Source organism: Melanotaenia boesemani, chromosome 22, assembly GCF_017639745.1.
Source record: "Melanotaenia boesemani isolate fMelBoe1 chromosome 22, fMelBoe1.pri, whole genome shotgun sequence".
Taxonomy (NCBI): Eukaryota; Metazoa; Chordata; class Actinopteri; order Atheriniformes; family Melanotaeniidae; genus Melanotaenia; species Melanotaenia boesemani.
This window is the reverse complement of record NC_055703.1, coordinates 7,885,311-7,909,708: the sequence shown is the minus strand read 5'-3', so window position 1 is coordinate 7,909,708 and position 24,398 is coordinate 7,885,311. Positions and strand designations below refer to the sequence as shown.

Here is a 24,398-nt window from a genome sequence, read left to right as displayed (position 1 = left end):
ATACCATAATGAATCTACGCAATGGAAAATAAAACAAACCAGGAGACTGTAAAGTCCTCAAAGTCACCTGGACAGCCCGAAGACAAAGACTGCCAAGACAGGTAAACAAACAAACAAACAAAAAAAAAAACTTATAATCTGACTTATTTTCCCTGGAAAAACTTTCTGGTGATTAAAAAAGTTCATTTAGAGCCCTGCTACCAACACAAGATGGTATCAGTTTACCAATCACTAAGAAAACAACAGAAAACTTCTTATTGCTAAGCTTTGAGACAAAGTGTGTGGTGAGATTTGATGCTAATGGAGTACAAATAAAAGAAACATGCAGAAGACAGAAGGTCCATCCATAAGTCAGGAGTCAATGGCAGCTATGGTACCAGATCAAGTTTGATGTTAGACGTGAAGATTAAATAATGGAGATAAGTGAGCTGAGCACTCAGTTAAGTGTTTCTATTAAAGGAATGATTTAAAATACACTGTATTGCCCAAAGTATTGGGACGTCTGGGACATCCCATTCTTAATCCGTAGGGTTTTATATAGTGCTGGCCTATCTTCTACAACTATAACAGCTTCAACTTTCCTGAGAAGGCTTTCCTCAAGGTTTAGGAATGTGTTTATGGGAGTTTTTGACTATTCTTCCAAAAATCCATTAGTAAGGACGAAAAAGCCTGGCTCGCAGCTTCCACTCGCAGGCAAACCAGTCAAGTACCTCCACACCAAGCTGGCTGATCCATGTCTTTATGAACATGAACAGATGAATTCAACAATTTGGTAGGGTGTCCCAATACTTTTGATAATTTAGTGCTTGTGTCTGTTAACCTTGGGTTGTTGCTGCTGGGTGACGAAGATTTCAGGCCACATCAGCTAAGAGCAAAAAACCTCTGAAAGCTCTGGGAATGGGAGATGGAAGTAATAGCTGTGGGCACTAACAGCGCCCCCTCTACCCCGTCTTACAGCTCCTTTCCCGTTTGTCACAACTTTCTTTCTCCCTGCTGCCTCTAAATATCACACCTGAACATTTTTGTGCTCTCGCCCTTCATAAAAAAGAAAAACTTTCCCTTTTCTTGTCTGTCCTTGTCACATGTGCATTCCAAGTCAACCTCCATGACTTGTCTCCTTATCTATCCATCCATCTGTCCATCTGTTCAGACACATCACTCAAGAGTATGCATGTCTAGTGGGAGTCCAGGTTTTCAGGCACTCTCTCCAACCCCGGCTCCTTGACCATTACTACTCCATTATCAGCGACGATAGAGAGCTCGCCGCAGACGCCTAATGTATCCATTTCCCCCTCCATTTAAGGCTCGGCGGCCCAGCTAGCTCCTGGAGTGCTTCCTGATTGGGATTGAATGTCCATTTAAACTGCCGTCCAGCCACCAGGGAGGAGGTCGGTGGGAAGAGGAGGAGGAGAGGAGAGGAATAATGGGAAATATGAGGAAAAAGGAAGTGAGACTACACATATGTTGTGATGAATGAAGGGAGGAAGCGATGGGATTGCTACCAAATCTCTGCTTTGAGGCTCAGCTTTTTACCCTGTTCCTTTCTCTCTCTCTCTCTTGTTGTGTCTCAATCACTTTTTCTTCTTTTTTTTTTTTAAGCAAACTTTCAAATACGCCTCTGCAGAAAAAAAGCATCCCTCCTTTGGCGGCAAGCCAAGTGTCAGAACTCGACGCTCGGTATTCTCAAGGTGCGCTTCTAAAAAGAGGGATTTGGAATTGAGATGATTGGAGTTGGCACATCCGTAGAGGGTGGAGGGAGGGGAGCAGGAGAGATGATGGTAAAACAGAGCGAAAGAGAGAAAAAAAAGAAAAGAAAGAAACAGGCGGGAGATTTCTCACACACAGAGTACAAGACTTGTGGAGGTGAAACGGTACCTTGTAGGAGAACTCCTCCGTTCTTTCTGAAGAGGGGACTCCCCGACCACAATGGAGGGCTAGAAAAGAAAGAAGAAAAAAGCAAAGGAGAGAGGGGAGGAGAGAAAGAGAAAAACTGGTCAATCATTTGATCACGTAGCAGCAGCCAAGCAGCCCAGCCGGCTTCATCGTGAGGCAGTAGCGAGGCAGGAATTTGAGCCTATAAGCCAATGCTTCTGATTATAGTGATTAGAATCCCGGGTGTCCCACTGTTGCCATTATTCCCTGTGATTACCTCAGAGAATTACAGCCTCGACGCTGTAGTCCATGGGGGTAATTTCTCATGACAACCCCCCACCGCCCTCCACTGGTCCATCCATACACAACCTTCATCAATGTGCATGCATTTAACACTCACTCATGCCACGTAGGCATGTTTAAGGATGTGCATATAGGGTGACACATTAAAACACAGGGGTGTAGGCATGCTGCTGACACACACACACACACATATCCAGGTTTTTCTGGATTTATAGGGTCTCTTAAGTGATATAATCCACTTCCCGGCATCTAACCCTAATATTAACCCTAAATCCTCCATTCTGCAGCAATCAATCAAACTTCGGTCAAACATTTCGGTGCACACAAAGCTGTCAAGCTTAATTGATTCCAAGGGTTCGGACCCCACATATACAGCAAAACTCCCAACACACACACACACACACACACACAGAGGAACACACAAAGCCTTTTTAAGTGATCATTGCACCACTAATGAGGGAGGTAATGACAGCATTTCTCACATAGACGGAGATATCCTCATTCACACATCCGCTCACGCAGGGGAAAAAAAAAAAAAAAACACAATAGGCACAGTTCTGCTGCTTGAGCCATAATTCTAAGATAGATGGAGGGAGATGGAGGGATACTGATGGAGAGGAAAAAGAGGCTGTAAGAGCTTTTCCAGGTTGAGTGGTCTTTAGCTCTCCATTAGACTTATGCTTCTTTCTTTTTTCCTTCCTCTGTAGCCAGACAGGCTGTTCTTTAGGACAGTCAGTGACAACATGGATAAGGCTGGATGGATTTGGTCATACTATATATATAGACACACACCAACACAAGCGCGCACACACACACAAAGAGGACAGCAAACACCTGGAGATGCTGTGAACTCTGAAAAAGCATCCCACTTGTTTCCACTCATCAGCAGACTTTCCTTTGTAACGGCAGTTGCGTTTTATGTTGCTCTAATCTGCTGAATGAGAGGATTTGGATGTCCGCACTCGTGATGCGGCTCTCACCTCGCCAGATGCAGGAGGAAAGATGGACACACACACATACACACACACACTCATCAAAAGCAAAGCAAAAGCAGCAAGCGCAAATTTCAGCCCTGAGCCACCTGCTGTTGCTATGGAGAGTTGCCACATTGCGTTGCCACGGCGATAACATATTTTTCCTGCGCTAACAGCCTGTCTGTTTTCCCTACCACCCCACCCCACCCCCCGTCTCATTCTTCCCTCTTTTTTCACTCCTTCTTTCCGTCTCTCCTCCCATCTCTCAACAAATGGCTTTGCAGTGTGACAGCACCTGACTTATACTACATGTGTTGCCATGGTGGCGTTCCCGTTGCCAGGGTGACCCTGTGCATTAAATGTAGTGGGCGAGGGTATATTCCCCTCCCTCCCATAGCCAACATCATCTTCCAGCGCTTTTCTTTTTTATTTCCTGCACGGTAGAAAAAAAAGGAGAGCAGGAGGAGGAAGAGGAATGAGAAGCGCTCCTCCTCATCCTCCCTTGAGACGCTCTCCTTCCATCTATTCTTCCCTCCCTTCTTCCTCTCATCCAGATGCTGATGGGGTGTGAAGGAATGCACCACGGAGCTGACCTCCTACCCAGCATGCTCCGTCTCTTTCTGCCTCCCTCTCTCACACACACACCAGACACATCCACTTGCGGCCGTTTGGAAAACGCATGCATCCACGCACAGACACACACTCCCAGATGCACATCCTGTGAGCTGGAGCTGCACGTGGGGGTCGGCCGGTGCAGCGTGAGTTATTACAGTCCATGAAAAAAGCAGGAGGTGTGAGCAACAAACAGCAGAGGACAAAGAAGTGCTCCTTCTGTAACTCCCTCCAACACCACTCCTTAGCCTCCTGCTCCCCTCTCCTCAGCCACGTCCTCTCTATCTATCTCCATCTTTCTCTGCGTTCATTCTCTGCGTTCAACTGCTGCAGACAGTCCTTGACCTTAACATAATAGACATGCTGTGCAGCCATTCACGGTCATTACACTTCATACATAATATTCTTGAGAGTGAGTGCTCTTGAGAGAGATATCATGTTATATTGATTGGACTTGAGTTCTAGGATACACATGACAGGCGCAGAAAATATTTTACTCCAACATTTCTATCTTTGCATGTGTTTTCAGTATTTATCTGAGGAGATTTATAGCGCCGTCCTCTTGTGTGCACTTTAAAACTTATAGAAACAGATTAAAAGTTGAAATTCTGGCTTTCAGCTGTAACACTTTAGTCATGTCGATGTATTCATTTCAAACTGTGTTGCTAATATTTACTTTCAAAAATTACAGAAACATTATGTAGGTAGATTATTTTCCCCCTATAATAATTATATATAATATAATAACTTATTGTTATTTTATTTTACATAACTGGACAGCCTGATTAGCCACCTGTTTTTTTTTTTTTTTGTTTTGGTTTTATTGCATAGCATTGGGTTGCACTGTGGTGTGGCGGTTAGCACTGCAACCTCACAGTAAGAAGGTCGCTGGTTCGAGCCTCAGCTGCGGGAAGGTTTGAACCTGGGGGTGGTGGCCTTTCTGTGTGGATTTTGCATGTTCTGTATGTGTGTGTCTCTCCGGGTACTCCAGACGCCAGTCGAAAGACATGTATGTTAGGTTAATTGGTCACTCGAAATTTTCCCTAGGAGTGTGGATCACCATGGTGACGGCAGTTTTCAGTGTTGATGAAAAGTTAGACATGTATTTTCCTTTGTAGTCTCAATAAACGAAACAATCTTAAGATAGCAGTGTTTTCTCACAGTAATTGTTAGTGACTTTAACTCCTAAATATATCGCTGGGACATGCCCAGTTTTTTTTATGTTAACATTATCTGCATCTGCTGTTTCTAACTCGGCTTTGACATGAAGAGGAAAAAACTTGTTGAAGGTCTGATTCCCATCCTGCCATGAAATATTTATAAGCCTCTAATCTGACTTATATGTTTTTAATTCTGCCGCTGTGAAGTGCAGTTGTTGATTGCGTAGGCATTATGTCAAGGTAAGATAAATCAGGTAGCAATATCTCTATCAGTTGGATGCTTTTGGGTTTTTTAACCAGGAATTTGGAAAATCATCTGGATTTTGAGCACCAACAAATGCACTTTTTTCATATCACTGAACTGACCACATAGTGCTGAACAGGTTTGGAAAGTATAAAGTCTGCTAGCGCGATCCCTGATGAGAAACAGTTAATAGTCACTATAGTGGGAGTGGGGTCTCAGCTAGCTTTTTGCCACCCAGCGTGGCGCTGTAAACAAACAGTGTGACGTCAGTGACAAAATGCATCAATGTAGCCTGTAGAAACTCTTTCATGTAGATATGCAGCATAAGTTAAAGGACCAAAGCTAAAAGATGCTGTCAGATTTTCAGATTTACATGTTTGTGTGCATCATGTTGCTCCTGCCAAATTCCTAAAGCTCATCATAAATTATTCAACTAGCTTTCTACCCTTTAATACACCCAGTGGCTTTGGAAAATTTAAGGATGTATCTTAGGTAGGAGTGGACTTAACTCCAAAAATACCCTCAATCATCAAGTTTTTTTTTTATATTAAAGTTTAATTTAACAGGATTTTCTTTGTTAGTCAAGTCTCTAACATTTTCTAATGAAGTTAAGGTAAACTAAAGATCAACTTAATCAAAGTGAGACACCACTGTTGCTTCAGTTTAAGGATTTGAGTCATTTGTTGAGCCCATGATGTGATTTCTATCAGACAAGTGGAAAGAAAACATCCTTCAGCCTGTAAGCAGTTCAGCACATATTTAATCAGACAATGGCTCATTACCTCTGCCAGGGAGGTTATGTGGTTGGATTCAGTCTGTTTGTCTGTTTGTTAACAGGATTACTCAATGAGCTTTGGACAGTGTGGGGCATGGTCCAACTTGGAAGTGATTAACTTTTCATGGCAATGCGGTTCTAGATCTGGATCCAAGAACACCCCCCGTCCATGACATCAGCCGTACCCTTCGCTCAAGTAGCTTCATTAACCTGCTCATCTCCACAGTCCACACCACGTTCAGTCGTCCATCTTCTCGCTTTCCTGCTGCAGACGACTTGCAGCAGAACCTAAAGCTCAATTCTTTTATACCACTTTCCTCTTTTAACAATTTGGTAATAGAAGCAGTCTGTGATTGTTGCACTTGCTTTTAGCTACAGCTGTTGCACCATCTTTATGTCTTTTACAATCTGTTTTAAATTGGTATAATGTATTGTTTGATGTGTGTGTCTTTTGTTGTTTGCAGTTTTTTTTTTATTTTCATTTTACTTGTGCTGCCTCTTGCCAGGTCGTCATTTTAAATAAGAATTTGCTTTCAACTGACTTCTTTGGCTAAATAAAGTATTTTTAATGCTTTTACACAGGAAACCAATCTTAATACATGACTGCTCTTATTGACAGACCTGATGTCAGTTTTGTATGCTGAATCAGCTGAAAACAAACAAGCAGAAAAAAGAAAAACAACAACACTGCTCCGGTCCCACAGTGCAGACAGCAGAAAATGGCAAAAAGGAAACAGACGCCTCCAACAGATTGTTAGGTTTGTGTATATGGGCCCTTACATACACCAAACTTTCCAGTTTATCCTCAGCGATTAGTTTGTATCTCATTCCTTTCAGCATTTATACAATATTTCATTTATGAAAAGATGTATTTTTTCTATTATGTCTATTTTGTTTAAAAAAAGAGCCAAAATCCACTTTGATTAAAAACAAAAACAAGAAACTTGATTCTAATAAAACTAGAAAATCGTACATGAGTTTTACTTGACTTTCAAAATGTTCATTTTCTGTTCAGAAAATTTACATATTTCTAATGGCTTTCCACTAGGGATGGGCAATTTACATGATTTTTTAAAGAAGACTTGTCAGGCAAATAAAGTGGTGATGTCAAACAATACTCTAGGGAAATTTTAAATGCGTGTGAGATGCTAATTGTATAACATGTGTGCCCCACACATTAGTGTTTTTTATTTGTTTTTTAACATTCTGTGGGCTCTAGTGTCCTTGTAGGCAGAAGAGAAAGTGGGTTGGAGAGACGTCGGGCCCGAACTTGGATGGTTGCATCAAGAGGGTGTAGACTTTCCTTTGGGGTGGCTGCTACACCAGATGAACCATCACCATACAAAGCATTCAGCAACAACATAACCAGTTATTTTTCATTGTCTTTTCGCTCCTAAAGGGCAACATCCATCAGTAACTGTACTGTTTTGTCTATTATTTTCACTATCGGTGAAAACTGACAGAAGCAGTTGTTAAACTTTCCTGCTTCCGCCTCCCAACCACGGTTTGAAGACAGAGGTGACTCCTGGGGTGAAGCTGCAGCTAGCTCCCCTTTACTCAGCAGAGGGAAAGCAGACACGAAACTCTGCTGTTACCAGAGGAGCTGTGGCATTCATTGATGAAGCTAGTAGCAAAAAACGGACATTCGTGGCTAACCAGGCAGTTTCTCACAGCGCCAACCCCGCCACTTTAACTCAGACAAGCTAATGTGCATCTCTCTCTGTAGCTCGCTCTTAAAGGGGCCAAGCCATTATTTCAACACAGCGCAGAAAACAGTTCTTTGTCTGCACAATGGGACATAACTCTCCTCCAAAACAAAATCAGCTGAATGTTAAAAAAAAGCAGTTAACTTTGTACACCATTTCAACTAGTCGAAGAGTTGTGCACCCCTACTCTGAACACAACATTCTGCTTTCTAATGAAGTGGGAGAAGTTTCATGATTGTTTTAAGTAGTTGTAAATTTCATTCTGATCACATGTTTTGTTTTCAGTTATCCAATGAATCAACTGATTGAAAACGACTGAATTTAAAATGCAACTTTTATAAAAGTTTACAAATTATTTAACTGATGCATCCTGCAAATTTCTCCACTGTGGCTGCAGATTCTCCAGTCGCCGCTTTACCACTGAATTATATCACAAAAACTTTTCTTTCTTTAAGCTGGGACTTATTGCCAAAGGAAACCAGGCACTGAAAGACATCTCCTTATGCTATGGGAGCCTGTGAAGGACATTTTATAGATGAAATAATTATGCACTGTAAGTGAAGTTCATAGCATATGAGCACAAACACACACACCATGCAGGTGCTGCATCACGAGGGACTTTCAGCTCCGCTCTAACCAAGAAAAACCTTCCCTACTCTATTTCCCACAGTGTGTGTGTGTGTGTGTGTGTGTCAATGCAAATGAACAACCTCCCCTCTGCACACTTCCTCCCCCTCTCTCTGGCTGTACTTCGACCTCTCCTCACTGCAACCTCCCCCCTCCCATTCAAACCCTCGTGTTCCGAATCCAGTCTCCAATTTGTTCCACTTCCCCATACCTCATTGTTCAAAATGACACTTTTACATTTTATGGTGAACCAATTATTCTGTCTTACACAGTCCGCTGGCTTTGCGAGCCAACCTGCCCGGATCAGCTGAGGGAGCGGGGTGGAGGGCCGCCACTGCTGCTGCTGCTGCTGGTGGGGTGTTCGGAAAGAGAGGGAGAGTGGGAGAAGAAGCTGAAGAGAAGAAAATAAAAAGACGACTAATGGTACCTCTGTCTGACTTATCCACAGGGATGGATGGATGGAGGAGCAGGATACTGAGAAGTTAACAGAGGGGGGGAAGGAGAGTTCAGGAAGAGAGGAGGAGAGAGGAAAGGAAACAGCACAGGTGGATGCCGATGCACTGCGCAGAGGTGTGTGTGGGGACAGCAAGCGGTTGGGGAATAAAGCGGATGTAGACAAAGGAGGATTTAATTGAATGATAAAGTGACGGAGAGAGAGTGAAAAAAGAGAAAAGAAGAGAGAGAGAGAGATAAATCACAGCAGGGATAAATAAAGAAGATGGAGCAGAGGGCGCCTCCATAGCTGCAATGTATGCCTGAGGAAGAACGGGAGGGTGTGTGGGATATTAAAAGAGGAAAGAAGGGAGCGAGAGGAACAGAAGAAGAGGAGGTATGGAGGAGAGGGTGATGGAGCGGACATGTGGAGAGAAAGAGAGTGTTTTACCTGCGATGAGCCTGAGGGGGAGGGAGATAGGAGGAGGGACAGGAGTGTTGTTGCATGAAAATAGCGTGCAAAAGAGATTTAAAGAAAGGATGGAGGAGGTCAGCTGTAACGCCTGCAGCAAGTGGGTGCAGAGAGAGTGACAGATGGGGAGAGGATAGAGGGAAGCAGATGAGTGTACACTGTAGGTTTTATGTTATAATTGGATATTGGCACTGAAGTCCTCATATGATTGGTTTTCTTTGATTTTTCAAGATCCACTTACAAGAGATAAATAATAAAACAGAAGTTATATCAGAATATTTTATCCTGAGAACTTTTATTTCCTCTGTATTATTAATCAATTATGCTTTCTTTGTTGGAAATCAGCAAAACAGGCAAAGTCGTTTAAAAGCAATTAAAGACACTGTGAAGAATGTTTGATGCAAATATGCGCATGAACATCTAGGAAAAAAATTTGAAAAATGTCACAAGATGCTTTTTATTTCTATTTTATCCTGACAAGCTAACCTTGATTTGGAAAACGCTCCAAATCACTGAAACCTTCAGCTTTCATGTCAGAAATAAGCAAGTAAAACAGATTTCGGATGATTTTAATGAGTCTAAAAGTGAATATTTGGTACGACCACTATTATTATTCAACTCCGTCTGAACCCTCTTAGACAAGCTTTCTTGTCATTTCTTTAAGTAGTCTTCAGGAATAGTTCTCCAGGGTTATTTAAGGACTTTACAAAGCTCTTATTTGGATCTTTTCTGCCTTTTTTTTTTCTCTGTCAAGATGATCCCACACTGCTTCAATAATACTGAAGTAAAACCTGTTGATACTGATTTTTCAGTTCAGTTTTTGTGTCTTTTGGCATACCTCAGCCTGTTCCTTAAAATGGCTTCCTGACAGCCAACTCTCCATTGAGACCATTTCATTAAACAGTACATGGATCAACTGAAAGGCCAGATGCATCTCTCAGGTCTTGTGTCTTGGTCGTTTTTTTTTACCTGAAATGTACTGTAAATAGTTTTTTTTTGGTCTGACACTCCTTTTGTTGTCATCCACTTCTCCAGTTTCCTCAGTAATCGTACACTGTACACCATGCCGAGATATGCAGTTTCCAGCTAACAGCTCTTTGGGAATCACCTTGTTTCAGTCAAACGGTGCTATCTTTGGCATTTTTCTGTAGTTGCTGCTGAGGAAATGGGAAAGAAGCGTCTTTGCAGCAGACTGCTGGTAACAAAGTGCCTGAAGATACAATATGAAGTTGGTTCTTTGCTAAGTTTCCTCCTCTAGACTCAAGCTTTTGCATATTTTTATTTATTAAAGTATCCTGGGTCTGCCTCCAACATACTTATTTTCTTCTATAAAGAACAGGAACTTATTGTTCTCGCTTCAAAAAGAATGAAAACAATAATTCAAGTATACTGTTCTATCAGCTCAATCTCACAGAGCAGCTCAATGAATTTAAGCTAATTTTAGACACATCTCGTTACCTCTGCCCTGGCAAAGGTCATGTTTTGGGTGGCGTTGATTTGTCTGTCTGTTAGAAACATAACGCAAAAAGTGATGGATGGATTTTGATTAAGTTTTCCAGAAATCTTTTAAAAGGATTTTTTACTGTGGAGGGAGATAAGGGTAATTTTGTGATTAGAGCTTCTAACTCAAAAATAAAGCCCACAATCAATGAAAAAGAAATTGACCATGTCTTGGTGGAGGTCTCTGAACGCTTCTTTTTGTAAATGCTTTGATTAACCATTTATCTTTATGGTGTTGTTATAACTTCTTTTCATAATTAGATTTATGTATTTTTTTATTTTTAGTGCTGGGCAATGATTAAAAATTCAAAAATTTATTTTATAATTATGATTAATCGCATGAAATGTTCACGATTAATTGTGATTATTTGCATTGTTATGCAAGAAAATGTCTTTTTCTTTTAAAAGTACTTCTATATGAAGAAAATGCTGTAACTTTTGGTTTACAAACACAAAATCAGGGGTCTGCAACCTGTGTAAATGTAACTATAAGCATATGTGGTATCCACAGAAAGTCCAGAATCTCAGCCAACAGCTCAGTAAAACCATTTATATGACCACCAAACACAGTTAAGACAACAAACAATTAAAAGGTACACAAATTCTGAAAAAATATGTAAACACGAATTATGCTCTCCGTGTCCACCTGATGGCATGAATATGGACAAACTCCTCCTCTAATGAAAGCACACATCTCACAGATCCCAAAACTGTAAGTTTCATCTCGCTATGACCAAGATTTATCGAACAGGGAGCATAAGAAGGCCCAATTTATGCTTTACATTTGTAAAACATCATCATAAAATGTTTCTCATTGTCCTTTGGGAGCAGTTTCTCGTCCAAAATTACACTTTTCTGCCCAGCTGCATGGGCTGATTGGACAAAGAGAAGTGGTGGTTCTTTTTCTTCTTTCTTAGGTAGCAGACAGAAAAATTCTCTTCATTTTGATAAACCCACTCTCTCCTTATTGTTTACATCAGACGCACTGCTGCAGCAGGAGCAGACATAGAGGTAGAGGCCTTGAAGAACCCCATCTGCCCTTTACATGGGGTTTCTCTGTGTGTTAATGCGCAGGGGGGAAGAAATGAACGGTGTTAATTAATTAATGCGTCAACATGATAACGTGCCCAGCCTTAACAATTTTGTGATTCCCGTAAGCAGGATGATATGACTGATGATATAACTGGATCATGCCTTTAGATAAGATTCATAGGTTATTGTTAATTTACTTAAACAGAAAAACACATTCCTCTAAGAATGTTTACGTAAAAGGACTGGACTGCAAATGAGTGAAACAGCAGCAAAAAAAAAAAAAAAAAAAACTTTAAAGGACCTTCTGAAATCCTGAAGAGCTGCGGATCAAGGGTAAAAATGAAACATTCTGGTTTCTTGGAAGGAAAACATTAAGCAATGAAGAGAGTAGCTCAGGACGTATGCACAGCACTGTATAGTGAAGATGCAATTGAGTCACAAAGTCAAAGTTATCGGGGTCATAATCTCTGGGTTCTGTTCTGGTTCTGTTTATGGTTTCTCTCTTGTTAGAGTTCTGTTTCTGGTCTTGTATTATTTCCTTAGTTGGTTGAGCTTTCCCAAGTTTCTGTACTTTATGAAATATATTTTCTTCTCTTCCTTTGAGTTAGTCTTTATTCACAATGTTCTGGTTTAGTCAACACTTTGGTTGGTTTCCCTGGCTCAGATCCTTGTCTTCCCTGTCCTAGTTTGTTTGTGTTATACTTATCTGTAGTCAGTTATGAGTTTTGTTATTTATTTTTGGGGTAAAGAACTCGTTTAGCTTCTTTAAATAATTCTTAGTTCTTACATCCGCCTGCCTCCTGCCTCATAACTCTACATTTGGGGTCGTTCCTTCTCGGTTTGACCATAGCTTTAGTAGCTTCCTTGTTTATTCCATGTTATCCATTCATGTTTTGGAATAGTAAAAACTATTAACAAACAATTATGAAGTCAATACAAAACCAAAAGCACTTATGTGAGATCAGGTAAGCCCAGTTTAAACTTCTCAATGCAGCGTTCAGACCATTTATATTTATTTTCTGGCTATTATTTAGTGTTTCAGCATGTGTTCATAGCTTTTTAAGTTAGTAATTAGTAAATTGCAAATTAAATAAGGCTGCTTTATCAATAATGATGACTATTGCTACTACAGAGCTCAATCAGAGTGGACCAGAGAGGTGATTTTTACCTGTGGTGAAACGTCTGTGGTAGGGTGGGTGGGGAAGTGGAAGGGGCAGCCAGACTGGGCGAGTAGGGATGGTACGGCGTCTTTTTCAGTGCCTGAATCAGATTGTGCCTGTACTCCGGATCTATGGACCACAGGGAGCCTTTACCTATGCTCTGAAACAGGGAAGGCAAAAGAGAAAGAGATTGGGAAAGGAAAGACAAAAAGAGAGAGAATTGTTATTGGAGGCGCTATCAGGCTCCTAAAGGCAAATCACAAACACTGCACAGCACGCTGACCTGAGCTACTAGCTGGACAGCCTAAACGCAAGCTCAAAGTCCAGACCTTATTTACCAAACCACATGTACACACAACAGTCCTGCATTCCCACTGAGACGAAGACCTTGAGAAAAACAAGTCTGTGCATTTAGTGACTCAAACACCGACAGATTACTGCCTTACTCCCCCCAAAACAAACATCAGCCATACAAACATTCCCATATTACCCAGATAGATAACACTCCCATGGACGAGAATCAACACATCCTCAATGCCATCATGCTGCTTTCAGCCTTTCCTTAAAAAAGGGGGGAAAAAATCACAAAGCTTCTTTCTGTTTAAGACACAGGAAAACTCTTTAACTTTTTCCACTCCGGAGGCGATGATGGTGTGTATTTTTAGATCAAAGCAGCTTCCCCCTCACCTAATGAAGCTGCCGGCTCCCAAACTGAGTGAAGCCAGTCTATAGATTATAGAGGCCGACATGAAAACACACTCCTTGTCTCCCTGTCGCAGCCTTCTGCATCCTTTCATCTCAATGTGGCAAAATCTGAGGCTTGTACCTCAGCAGATGCTGAGAATGGCAGGACAGGGGGATGAAATTTAGGTGCTTGTGTTCAGCTGACTTTGTTCTGTAATATGATACAGGTACATGTGACTGTGTGATTCTGGCTTCTGTTGTTACAAGTGTTTTACAAAGAGCAAAATGTCAGGACTGTGCATGAATGTCAGTTGCAACTCTGAGGGGATTTTTTACATTTCAATGCATTATACTGTCACATCTAAAAGCAACTAACGTGTCATTTTTCTGATGTAATAGATTATTGCTTGGAATAGGATATTTGTTAAAAACAAAAAAAAAACCAACACTTTTTCAAGGGAGGGGGGGAGTGGGGCATGGTAGAAAATGTTTGAGAGCCACTGTTTTAAATGCAACATTCCCATGCAGAGACTCTAGTGAATCCTTGGATCCCTAATCCCAGGATGTCCGGTGAAACTGAATCCAAAACTACAACCCACTCCAGCCTTCAACCTTGGGAGAATTCAAGAAGCTAATCGGATGTGTGTTCACTGCTGATTTGTGCCCCACCTTGTCTGGATCTTTGCATTAGTATGTCAGCCATGCTGAACACAGTCCATATGTGCCCCATGTTGCTTGTGTATGCATGTGTGTGTGTGTGTGTGGGTAAATGTGTGTATGGAGAGTTCCCTAGGGAGTGTGATATTACCCAGCATGGTCTACTCCTGGGAGTGCTTCTATTACTGCCAGTGACGCCTCTCCTAGAGAGCATGATATTACACACACATACACTCTCTTCCACAGAGGTGACCCCCACTGGGCCCAAATTCTCCAGCCTACCAGCATTTATGTATATATATATATATATATATATGCTCTCTCCTGGACCTGTCTTCTGGGACCCCTGTCTTTGCCAAATGGCCAGCCAATCAAAAAGCTAAATATGTAGACCCCCACTCCCCCTCCCACACACACACACTTCTGTAGATAGGCCAATCACATGGTGCATCTCACAGGAAGGGTCTGTAACTTGGGTTGTGGAAGTCGCCTTGGCAACAGGCATCATCTAAGCATGGAAGTGAGAGAAGGTAAAATGAGCAAATTCATAAAGTAAATAGAAATTTAGGAGATATGATGTCAGAATTTCATTTGTGAGTGCTCCATGTTTGACACCTCATGACAGATTTTAAAAATATTTGTTACCTTCATCAGGATGGAATTTGAAACTTTCAATATTTACTTCCCATCTGTCTCAGTTTAATAAGATGCACACTATTATTTGTCTTTACTGCATGGAGAAGCAGGAATACACATTAGTGAAATTTCAAAAGGTCGGCACCCTTACTTTAAGAAAAACCTCATAAAGTATGAAACTGAAGCTGACAACACAACGCCTTAGACTTTAAACTCAAGCATTAACCCTTAAAAGAGATCAGATGAGCAGCAGTGCTTTCATTGTCCCGGAGGAACGCACAGGTATTTTCATGATGAAGAAAACATACGTGCTGTAAATTGCCTGGGGACATGTTAGGATGTGAGTAAAAGACAAAAAGATTGGGGGAGAAAAAAAGAGAAGAGAAAGGCGGGGGTAGAGTCGCAGAGTGCGACAGGGATGAGTGTGAGTTGCTAACATCTGTTTCCTGTGTTATATAAGCTATGGGGGCTGGTCTCCATTGGAAATGGGAGATATTAAAAAGTCCTGCTGCCACTGACCTCGCTGGTAACACCACACGGCTGCTACTGCATTCCCGACTGCACTGTTATCCTGTTGCTTGCACATTTACCTGTCACACAACTTGCTTTATGGATGCTAAAACAGTTCTTCTAAGTATATAAATACACAGGAGGAAGTACAAAACAGCACAATATAGTTAGTCTTAACCTGAACCTTTGAACTCATTAATTTAACACATGTTTAGTGTTTTGGGTTAAAATTGTGACAATGTAAGGGGGGGAAATCTCATTTAATTGAACAGGTCACATTGTTGGGGGTTTTTTCACTGTTCAAACAAAACTATTTTGTAGTTTTTACCATTAAACAAACAAGCAAGTCTGAGCTCCACATTTGAACTGCTCTTGCTTTGCTCAAATCCTTCATGTTGTCATTTTAATGCTTAGCTAAGCTAATCTGATGCTACATATTTAATGGACTGACATGATAAAGGTATCACTTCTCTATTCTAGTTGTTTCTTAGAGGACACTAAAGCATGTTTCCTCATAATGGCAACTGTTTCTTTCAGGCTGTTGACATTGTTTACTTCTAGTTGTGAACAAGCCTGGTGGAAACAACTACTCTAGCTTAATTGAACTATGAAGCTAAATCTTGTTCTTCTGTGCCACAGACCTCAACAGTTATCCAAAACACCTTTCTCCTTTACAACAAACATGGATGATATTTTACATTTTTTACTTGATAGAATAACACTATTCACTACCTATCACACCATTCAGGTCCCCAAATTACTCCTCAGCTTAAAATAGAAGCAAACAAAGGCTTTCCTCCCTGTTAGGTATACGTTAGTGATGCGCGGGCCGCCTCCTAACCCGCGGGTCCCGCGGGTTACCCGCGGGTCGGGTTGGGGCGGGTCAAAGAATTTTCGCTTCACTGCGGGGCGGGTTGGTGTGGTTTACTATTCTGAAATATCTAGTTCTATCTATTAATTTTATTTTTTGTCAAACTGAAAATAAAGACCTTAATCAGTGTCTACATTTTGTTACTATAATATGTAAGACAAAATATTTATCAGTTATTTAAACACAGGTCACGTTTTATAACGTAATGTTCACGTAGGCGCGTAGTAGGCTACGCAGCCTACGTGCAGAAAGCGCCAAGCAGACAAGCAGCAAAAGATGGAAGAAGTGTTGAATAACATTCGTTCGGGAGTTTACGTCCTTAAAAAGAAGAAAGAGGGTCAAATGGCTAAATCACAGGTTTGGGACAGGTTCAACGAGGTAATCAGTGCAGACAACAGCAGCAGCATTGGCTATGTGCTTTATAACACTTAAACGCTTTAAAACACTTTATTTGCCTATTTATGTTTATGGGCTTAACGTTCAAATGAAAATACATTTTGTGTTGCCAGTTTCCAGTGCCAATTTAGGAGACCATATGCACCTTTCTCAGACTAAATAAAAGCATTCGTCAATATCATAACATGTGTTTTAATGGGGCGGGGCGGGTCGGTTTAAAAAAATAGAAGCGGAGGTGCGGGGCGGGTTGGTGCGGTCCAATTTTTTTAAAAGAGCGGGACCCGCGGGTCGGAAAAAAACCCGACCCGCGCATCACTAGTATACGTATGTAAAGCTGACTAGTGAGCTCAACTCTTTTCAGAAAATACTGGGGCTTTTCAAAGTAAGGAAACATTTAATGTGTGACTTATTTTATTTAGGTATGGATCCATCCCGTTTTGTTTGCTGTCCCAAGTTTTTCTGAAATACGACCAATAAGGGTGGCCTTTAGAAAGGAAATTCTTTTGAATCCTGGTTCCTTTGGAGAGGTGTGAGTGTGCAATTGAAATCTGATGCGCATCAAAGAAGCGAACACCGCCTAAAAACGTAGGTCTTGGTTCACTTCAAGTGAACCAACTACAGCAGATCGACTACAACTCATGAGGCAAAAACTAAAGTTGTTCTGCATTAACCAAGTTTTCTTGTTTATTGTTTGTGTTGTCTTTTCCTTCAGTAATTCTTGATGCAGCGCTGCCTCAGGCGAGGAGGAGAATACGTTATTTAAGAGGTTTGAATTTTTTTAACAAAGAGCAATGTGAAAGCAAACTTGGCCCGGTTGAATGTTGTGATTCCCAACGGAACCAAGTCTCCAATCATAAAGAGTCTAGCAGGCTAGTGGTGTGAATACGACTTTATAAACTGATCATGACTATAGCTAAAGACATTGTTGTTGCAATGATATTGTCAAATTAATAGACATAATCTTGCTGGTTGCCTAGGAGATGCTTCAACACAACGTGATATAATAAATTTTAATCCTGATTGGGAAATTAGGCTTTGCTTTTTACCAAGCTCTAGTAGATTTTACAAGAAAGCAGAGGGCTATCATGTGTCATGGAACAGCTTACAGTCTATAGCATGAAAAAGATGGCTGAGAGGTAAATCTGACCAGCAGCCGCTTCATTATGAGCTAGCATGTGCAAGCACCATGTTACATGTTACATCAATGTTACATGTGTTTCTAGTCACAGAAAGACGAAGAACACCAGGCTGATGCTAACGATGTCAAAACATAATCGTAACTTATGAACCATTGCCACTGTAATCGCCATGGATTTGTGTCTGTATCCATTCTTAGAAGCAGAATTTTTGTGCCATAAATACAACATCTCACCCTACAGATATTTTACTGACAGATTGACCACCCACTCCAAAACAAGACCAAAATCAAAGTCATGAAATCATTTTTGAAAACAAGTCTGATGGTTGATCAGAGGCAGAGATCAGACAGTCAAGAGCAACTGTGCTATCATTCAGAGTGATACAACACAGATATTTTTCCTGAACCACGTTTAATCAGTTTTAGGAAAAGCTTTACTTTACAGGACAAATTAGCCCACGGCCATCTTCAACCAAACAACCAACAGACATGGCTGAGATCAAAACCCAAGGGGTCCTACAAATGTCATTGTTATAATCACTGTACAAATGTAGTACAAACTGAAGCCTTCACAGATTTTATCTCTCAGAAAGAGAAAACACTATTGATTATTTCATTAACTGTGATGCCTAATTTGCTATTTATATGTTATGATGTCCAAGATGAAGAAGTTTTTCACATCAGTATGACAGAACATAAATATAAAATTTGTTCAGGTAATGTTAACTATCCTATGGCCAAACATATTTTGGAACACAGGCTTAATGTGCAAATGGAATTGATCATATCCCCGTTTTCATAAGTGAAGGTGATAGAGAAAGCAAATGGAGGCTTTTCATTTATTTTTTTTTCAATTACAGGCCACTAAATATACTAATTATATATAAATATATAATTGTCAAGTTATGCAATTTATAATGTATTATTGTTGGCTTTTGGTGTGAGTATTTTGTGGTTACATGAGGGTATTCTGACATTTTAGATAATGTCATCTCCTGGTGTAATAAGGTATCCATGTTTGTAGTTCTTTGTAATTTTTTTTTGTTTGTTTTTTGTTTCCTATAGGAGGAGTGCTGTTGATGGAAAGCTCCATTACAGGTGGAAAATTCCTATTGGTGGAATTCCACTATAAAGATAGTGTGAACTCCACAAGTCTGTTTAACTCCATGACAAAGGCCAGAGAGCTGAAATGTGCTGGTGTTTTTAAAGGTCATTATGAATATGCCACAGAAATAAAAGCATCTTAGTAACTTTTAAATGAGAGTGCCCTGGAGTTCTAGGTTGCATAGTCTATCTTCATTCACGCCCTCAGCTATGGTGCTGAGATATGGGTAGTGACCAAAAAGAATGAAATTGTGGATACAAGTGGCTTAAATGAACTGCGGTTGGGAAGTGGCCGGGCCAAATCTGAGAGATCAGGTAAGTAGATCGCACATCTGAAAGGGGCTTGTTGTAGAGCCACTCCTTTTCCTAATCAAAGGAGTCAGCTGAGGTGGTACGGGCATCTGACTAGGAGGCCTCCTGGTCATCGCTCCTTGGAGGTTTTCCAGACACATCCCACTGGAAGGACACCCTAGGGTGGACCCAGGACCCAGGGGAGGGATTATCCCTTCTGGCCTGGGAACACCTTGAAATCCCCCAGGAGGAGCTGGAGAATGTCGCTGGGCATGGATGGATGGATGGATGGATGGATGGATGTCACTATAACTAAATTAAAATACCCCTATTATGAGAAAAAAAAGATCGATAAATTATTTTTTTTAAGATCTCATGAGGTGAAGCTCCCACCCTTAGTAGAAGAAGACCTAACCATTGGCACCCAGATGAAAATTTGTTTTCATCTTAGTGTTGTAATTAGGTTTAAAAAAATGTTTGAGAGCTAAATTTCTGCATAAAAGCATCAGCATAAAAGCTTTTGTTATCCACTATATGCACAGCAAGACTCAACCTATACAACCGATCAAAATTTAAGACCGGCATCCGAAAGTTGGAGTAAATGCTTCAACCCTGGCTTTGCTGAAGCTTTATCAAGCCACCGTGCTGCAAATATCTGTCATTACTGTACATATACACACAAAGAGGATTAGTAATAAACAGTGGAATACCGTGGAAGTAATACAGCACTGAGAATTCTTTTAGTAGTTTCTGTACCTAATGAAAGCCATTTGACAAAAAATATGGCTAAGTGCAGGTTAAAACATAAAAGGCATTAAACACTTCCACATTTTGCATTTTTTTTTCTCTTGCATCAGTGATTACAATCACATTTGCTGAAAGATAAATACAGACCCAACTCCACCAACTTGTCAGCACTTATTGCTGCTTTGAAGACTTCTCCAGATTTAAAAAAAGCCTCACTTGTTCAGCTGGTCTGAAAAATTATCCCATCTGTTGCAAAGTAAATTTAAACTGATTTCACCAGCTGCAACTAGACTCTTTCAGCAAGAGTTTTTTATATTATTGTCATCGGAGTCATCATTGCAGATGTCACACAAAGCGTTTTAACACTGACAACGTGAGAGGCAGAAACTGGACTGAACCTCGTGTGCTGGAAGCATCTCCCAAAGCATTACTGCTGCTTGGCAATTAACTTCAGTAAGGTCGTGCAGGATCCCGTTAGGCTTGTCACAGTGGCATAATTTTTTTTTCTTTTTTACACCTATGAAACCTATCCAAGAACACTTGGAAGTGGCAGCTGTACGGATGGTTAAACTGCACCCCTTAGGCTGCACTCAGCATATGGCATGTGACAATAAGGCTTGCTAGGTATGACTCAAAGCAATATGTCATAAAAATATAGCAAACCGAACAGTGTGACCTTCCGTGCAACCCTTTCTAGAAGTTTCTTGAGATCAGATACTTATTTATATTTATAGGGCCTTGTAGGGGTTTTCAGCTGCCTAAAACATTACTGATCACTTTTAGCTCAAAATGTTTTTTAGCTCTAATAACGCTGAAGAGTTTATGCAGAGCTGCAGAGAATTGGACCTGACCTAAATCAGGTTTTTACTGCTGGAAATTCATTTTGCATGACTCAAACATCAAAAGACAACTATACTGGGACAATTAAAAGTAACTACTGGAGCAGATTGGACACTGAAAAGACAGCGTAAAGTAAAACTTGGAGAAAACTTTGTTTTCTGGTGCCCTAACAACGACCTCATGTCAAGCTTTTGCCCACTCACCTGTCTGTATGCGGTTTATAAGGACTGAATTCACAAAAAATTCTAGGTAGGAAGACTTTTGTTTAAATTAATTTCTTTCAATGAATATATGGCTCTCACAGTTTGGAGCTCATTAGAAAATAGTTATTTAGGATAAATAATCAGGTGGATGGATATTGCAGCTTCCTTCTCTCTTTTTAAAAAAACTTAAGGTGTTGGAATGACAATTTTGCTTTCTATTAGATATACATTAAATAAAAGTGAGAAAAAAAACATAACTAACCATTTTGGGACAGTTAGCATTAGCAGCTATATTAGGGATGTGACAGTAAATGAATTTACCCAACAGTCTCTTTGAGTGGCTGAACAGTGTGGTAAATTTCCCCATACAGTTGGAGATAATTTGAGCTTTGTAACATGGTGCATTATACTGGAAGCAACCATCAGAAGATGCTACACTGTGGTGATAGAGGGGTGGTTTAAATCACCAAGAAAATATCTCCCACACCATACCTGCCTTCAGCAGCCTAACCGGTTGATTCAAGGTAGGATGGATCCATGCTTTTACGTTGTTTCCACCAAATTTTCAACCTACCATCTGAATGTAGCAGCTGAAATGGATATTAATCACACCAGGCAAAGATTCGGAACTCAGAATTTTGCCAGAAATGACCAAGTGATCTCGTTTTTCCAAAAGGCAAAGAAGTTTCAGAGGATCCCCGAGACTACCACCACTACCGCTTGTAGTCCATTGTTGTCTTTATAATATATATATTTGATATCTACTCTAACCCCAATCTAATTTCAGAGATTATCTAGTATCCTCTGTTGTGAAACAGTAATATTCTGCATAGTCTTTGTCATGTTTACCTGTTGGCAAATGCAGACATAAAAAAAAAGCTGAAAATGATGTAATATTCACACTAAAATTAAGAAAATATATTTCAACTTGCATCATGTACATGTCAAACTGAATCATGACAACAGTTTAACAAAAAGAGTAAGGTATGTGCTTCCTATCCTACTTAATACAGAGTTGGATTTCATCAGTTTTTTATATCGATGGAATGTCCAATATCCGATTAATTTTGAAGCCTTTATCGTGCCGATTATATTGTGACTCTCTTGCTAAAAGCTTAAATTTGGTCTTATTTTAAAACTTTACATTGTTTTCTTGTGTTCTATTGCTATAATCTCTTTTATGTCCCTTAATGTTTTATGTATTTTCAGTGTTCAGCACTTTGGTCAGTACTTGCTGTATTTTTAAGTGATTTAAAACAACAAGTTGGCTTGGCATAAATCAGTTGATTGGGCTTCAGTCACAAAGAGCAAGCTCTTTAATATCACTCACATGAATCAGTAAATCTTAAAATTATTTTTAAAACCTAACATGCTGCCTCACTGTGGCTCAACCCCCCTCTCTCTTTTTTCTTTTTAACTGATTATTATTCATGGATTGTCCTCTCCAATGCTTGTTTCTTATTTGGAGTGTATTCCACTTTTTGCCTCCAATAGGAGCAGTTTTGTTGTTGCAACAACCTGCTGATAAACAAACTCAGAAAAAAACCTTAAGCAGACAAATTGGTGCTACTCAAAATGCAATGTTTCAAAATATGCTCCGAGTGTTAAAAGCATGGAGGTTGCCTCTCATCTGAACAGGCTGAGGTTAAGTTAGAGGTGACACACTTAAGTGCAACACCAAAGAGACTTCATCGTGAGACTCAGATTACAAAACTGCCTGTTCTCTCAGCTGTGATTTCATAAGAGGCTGTGAGAGATCCATCGCTGAGTGTGTGTGTGTGTTTTGCGCTGTTACAACATTGATCTCCAGCACTGATCCACAAGTCTGAAAGCAACGGCACTCATCATTAAGGCATGTCATTCGGTGAAGAATCCTGTTTGTAAACAAAGCCATGGCAACCTCAGGACTCATACTCTCTCACGCTCTCCCTTGTATCTTTGAGCTCCCACACGCAAAGACTGACAAACAAACACACACAGACACACACACACACACACACACACACACACACACACACACACACACAGAGCAGCAAGCTTATTATGAACTAGTCCCCATCTTGTCATCTGCCTGGATACGACCCAGAAATACAGCCACTGGAACAAATAGGCCACTGTCACGTTAATCTCTACCTCTGGAAATTGATGGAAGTGTAATTTGGTGCGTTCACAGCAAGGCATGTTTTTCCCCTGTATGTGTCCACGTATCACTTAACTCCATGTAACCAAAACTTGACCTCCATTCTTTTTAGCTGCTCCACTGAGTACAGTGAGTAAAGCATAATGCGGCGTAAAGAAACATATCTTAACACCCTGCAATTGTGCTTGATTCAAAAGGCATAAACAGGTAGTGGGGAGGAGGAAGAAAAAGCAAAAAGAAGGAAGAAAATAAAGCAAATAAATAAATAAAATAAAGAAAAGGTGTTTTCACATGCAGATATTCCCAGTAAAAAGCTTTGAATGGCAGAGTCTGAGTGAAATTATAGAGATTCTGTAATTGCAGCTTCAGATAAAGCGCCGCTCTTGGCAGGTAGAGTAAGAGTCTGCAGAGATGTGCCCTCATTTCCACACCAACACAGCGATCACGCATGTGTGTGTCCTCTTAAGCACTTATGCAGGCTTGTGAGGTGTGCATTTGCGTGCAATTGTTTGTTTGCATGTTAGCCATGCCCTATGTGTGCAAAAGAGAGGGAATGGGTTTGAGGGGTTAATGAGCGTGCCGTCTTAAACAGTGTGCTGAGACAGGAAGACAAGACAAGCTGTCCTTGTTAAAATCACCTCTAAACACACACATACACTTGTATATATAACACATGAGAACATATACTTTTCTTTTTTCTCCCCCACTTAACACCTCAGTGCCCCTTTGAAGCTCACACACACACACGCACACACACACACACATATGCACGGCTAAGTCAGTAAAGCCAAATCAGTTTTTCCGTTGCTACAGCAACAGCATACTTTTCTGTCAACTGCAACCTTGTTACTATGGAGATATGTATACAAGAGAAACTCTGTGCCGCTGTAGTCAAGGGCCAGATGACAGCATAGCGTGAGAGTGCGTGCACAGACACGGACACATGCGTGCGCGCATACACACACACGAACGCCCTCTCCATCTATCATCCACACAAACACACACTCATTATAACAGAAGAAAAAGAAAAAGAGAGAGATCTGAATCGGACTCTGGTCAAGGAAAGCAGAAAAGCTCTCACATCCAGCAGAATAATCCCCCCCCCCCCCCCCCCCCCCCCCACCTTCAAACAACCCCTCAGGCAAGTCGGAATCAAAAGTCTGCTGGCATCTGTGTTATTAAATCCTCCAGTATTAATTTAGTCCTAATTGAGTGAGGGATTCAACCCCCCTCCCTCCCTTTTCCCGTTTACCCTGAGTAAAATCTGGATGGGAAAGCCAGTATAAAAGTCTGTATCAAGACCTAAATCAAA

The 24,398-nt window shown here is 40.7% G+C and overlaps 1 protein-coding gene across 2 annotated transcripts in view; it reads right to left on the bottom strand.

Annotated features, from left to right (window-relative positions):
• The window catches only part of ches1 (checkpoint suppressor 1), a 79,614-nt gene that overhangs the window by 13,944 nt on the left and 41,272 nt on the right, over positions 1–24,398 (bottom strand). For both annotated transcript variants that reach the window (XM_041975908.1, XM_041975909.1), the window contains exons 3-4: positions 12,878–13,029; positions 1,876–1,934 (exon numbers count right to left, since the gene is read on the bottom strand). In XM_041975908.1, the coding sequence (XP_041831842.1) occupies positions 1,876–1,934; positions 12,878–13,029 (211 nt within the window). The remainder of the gene's footprint in view (positions 1–1,875; positions 1,935–12,877; positions 13,030–24,398) is intronic.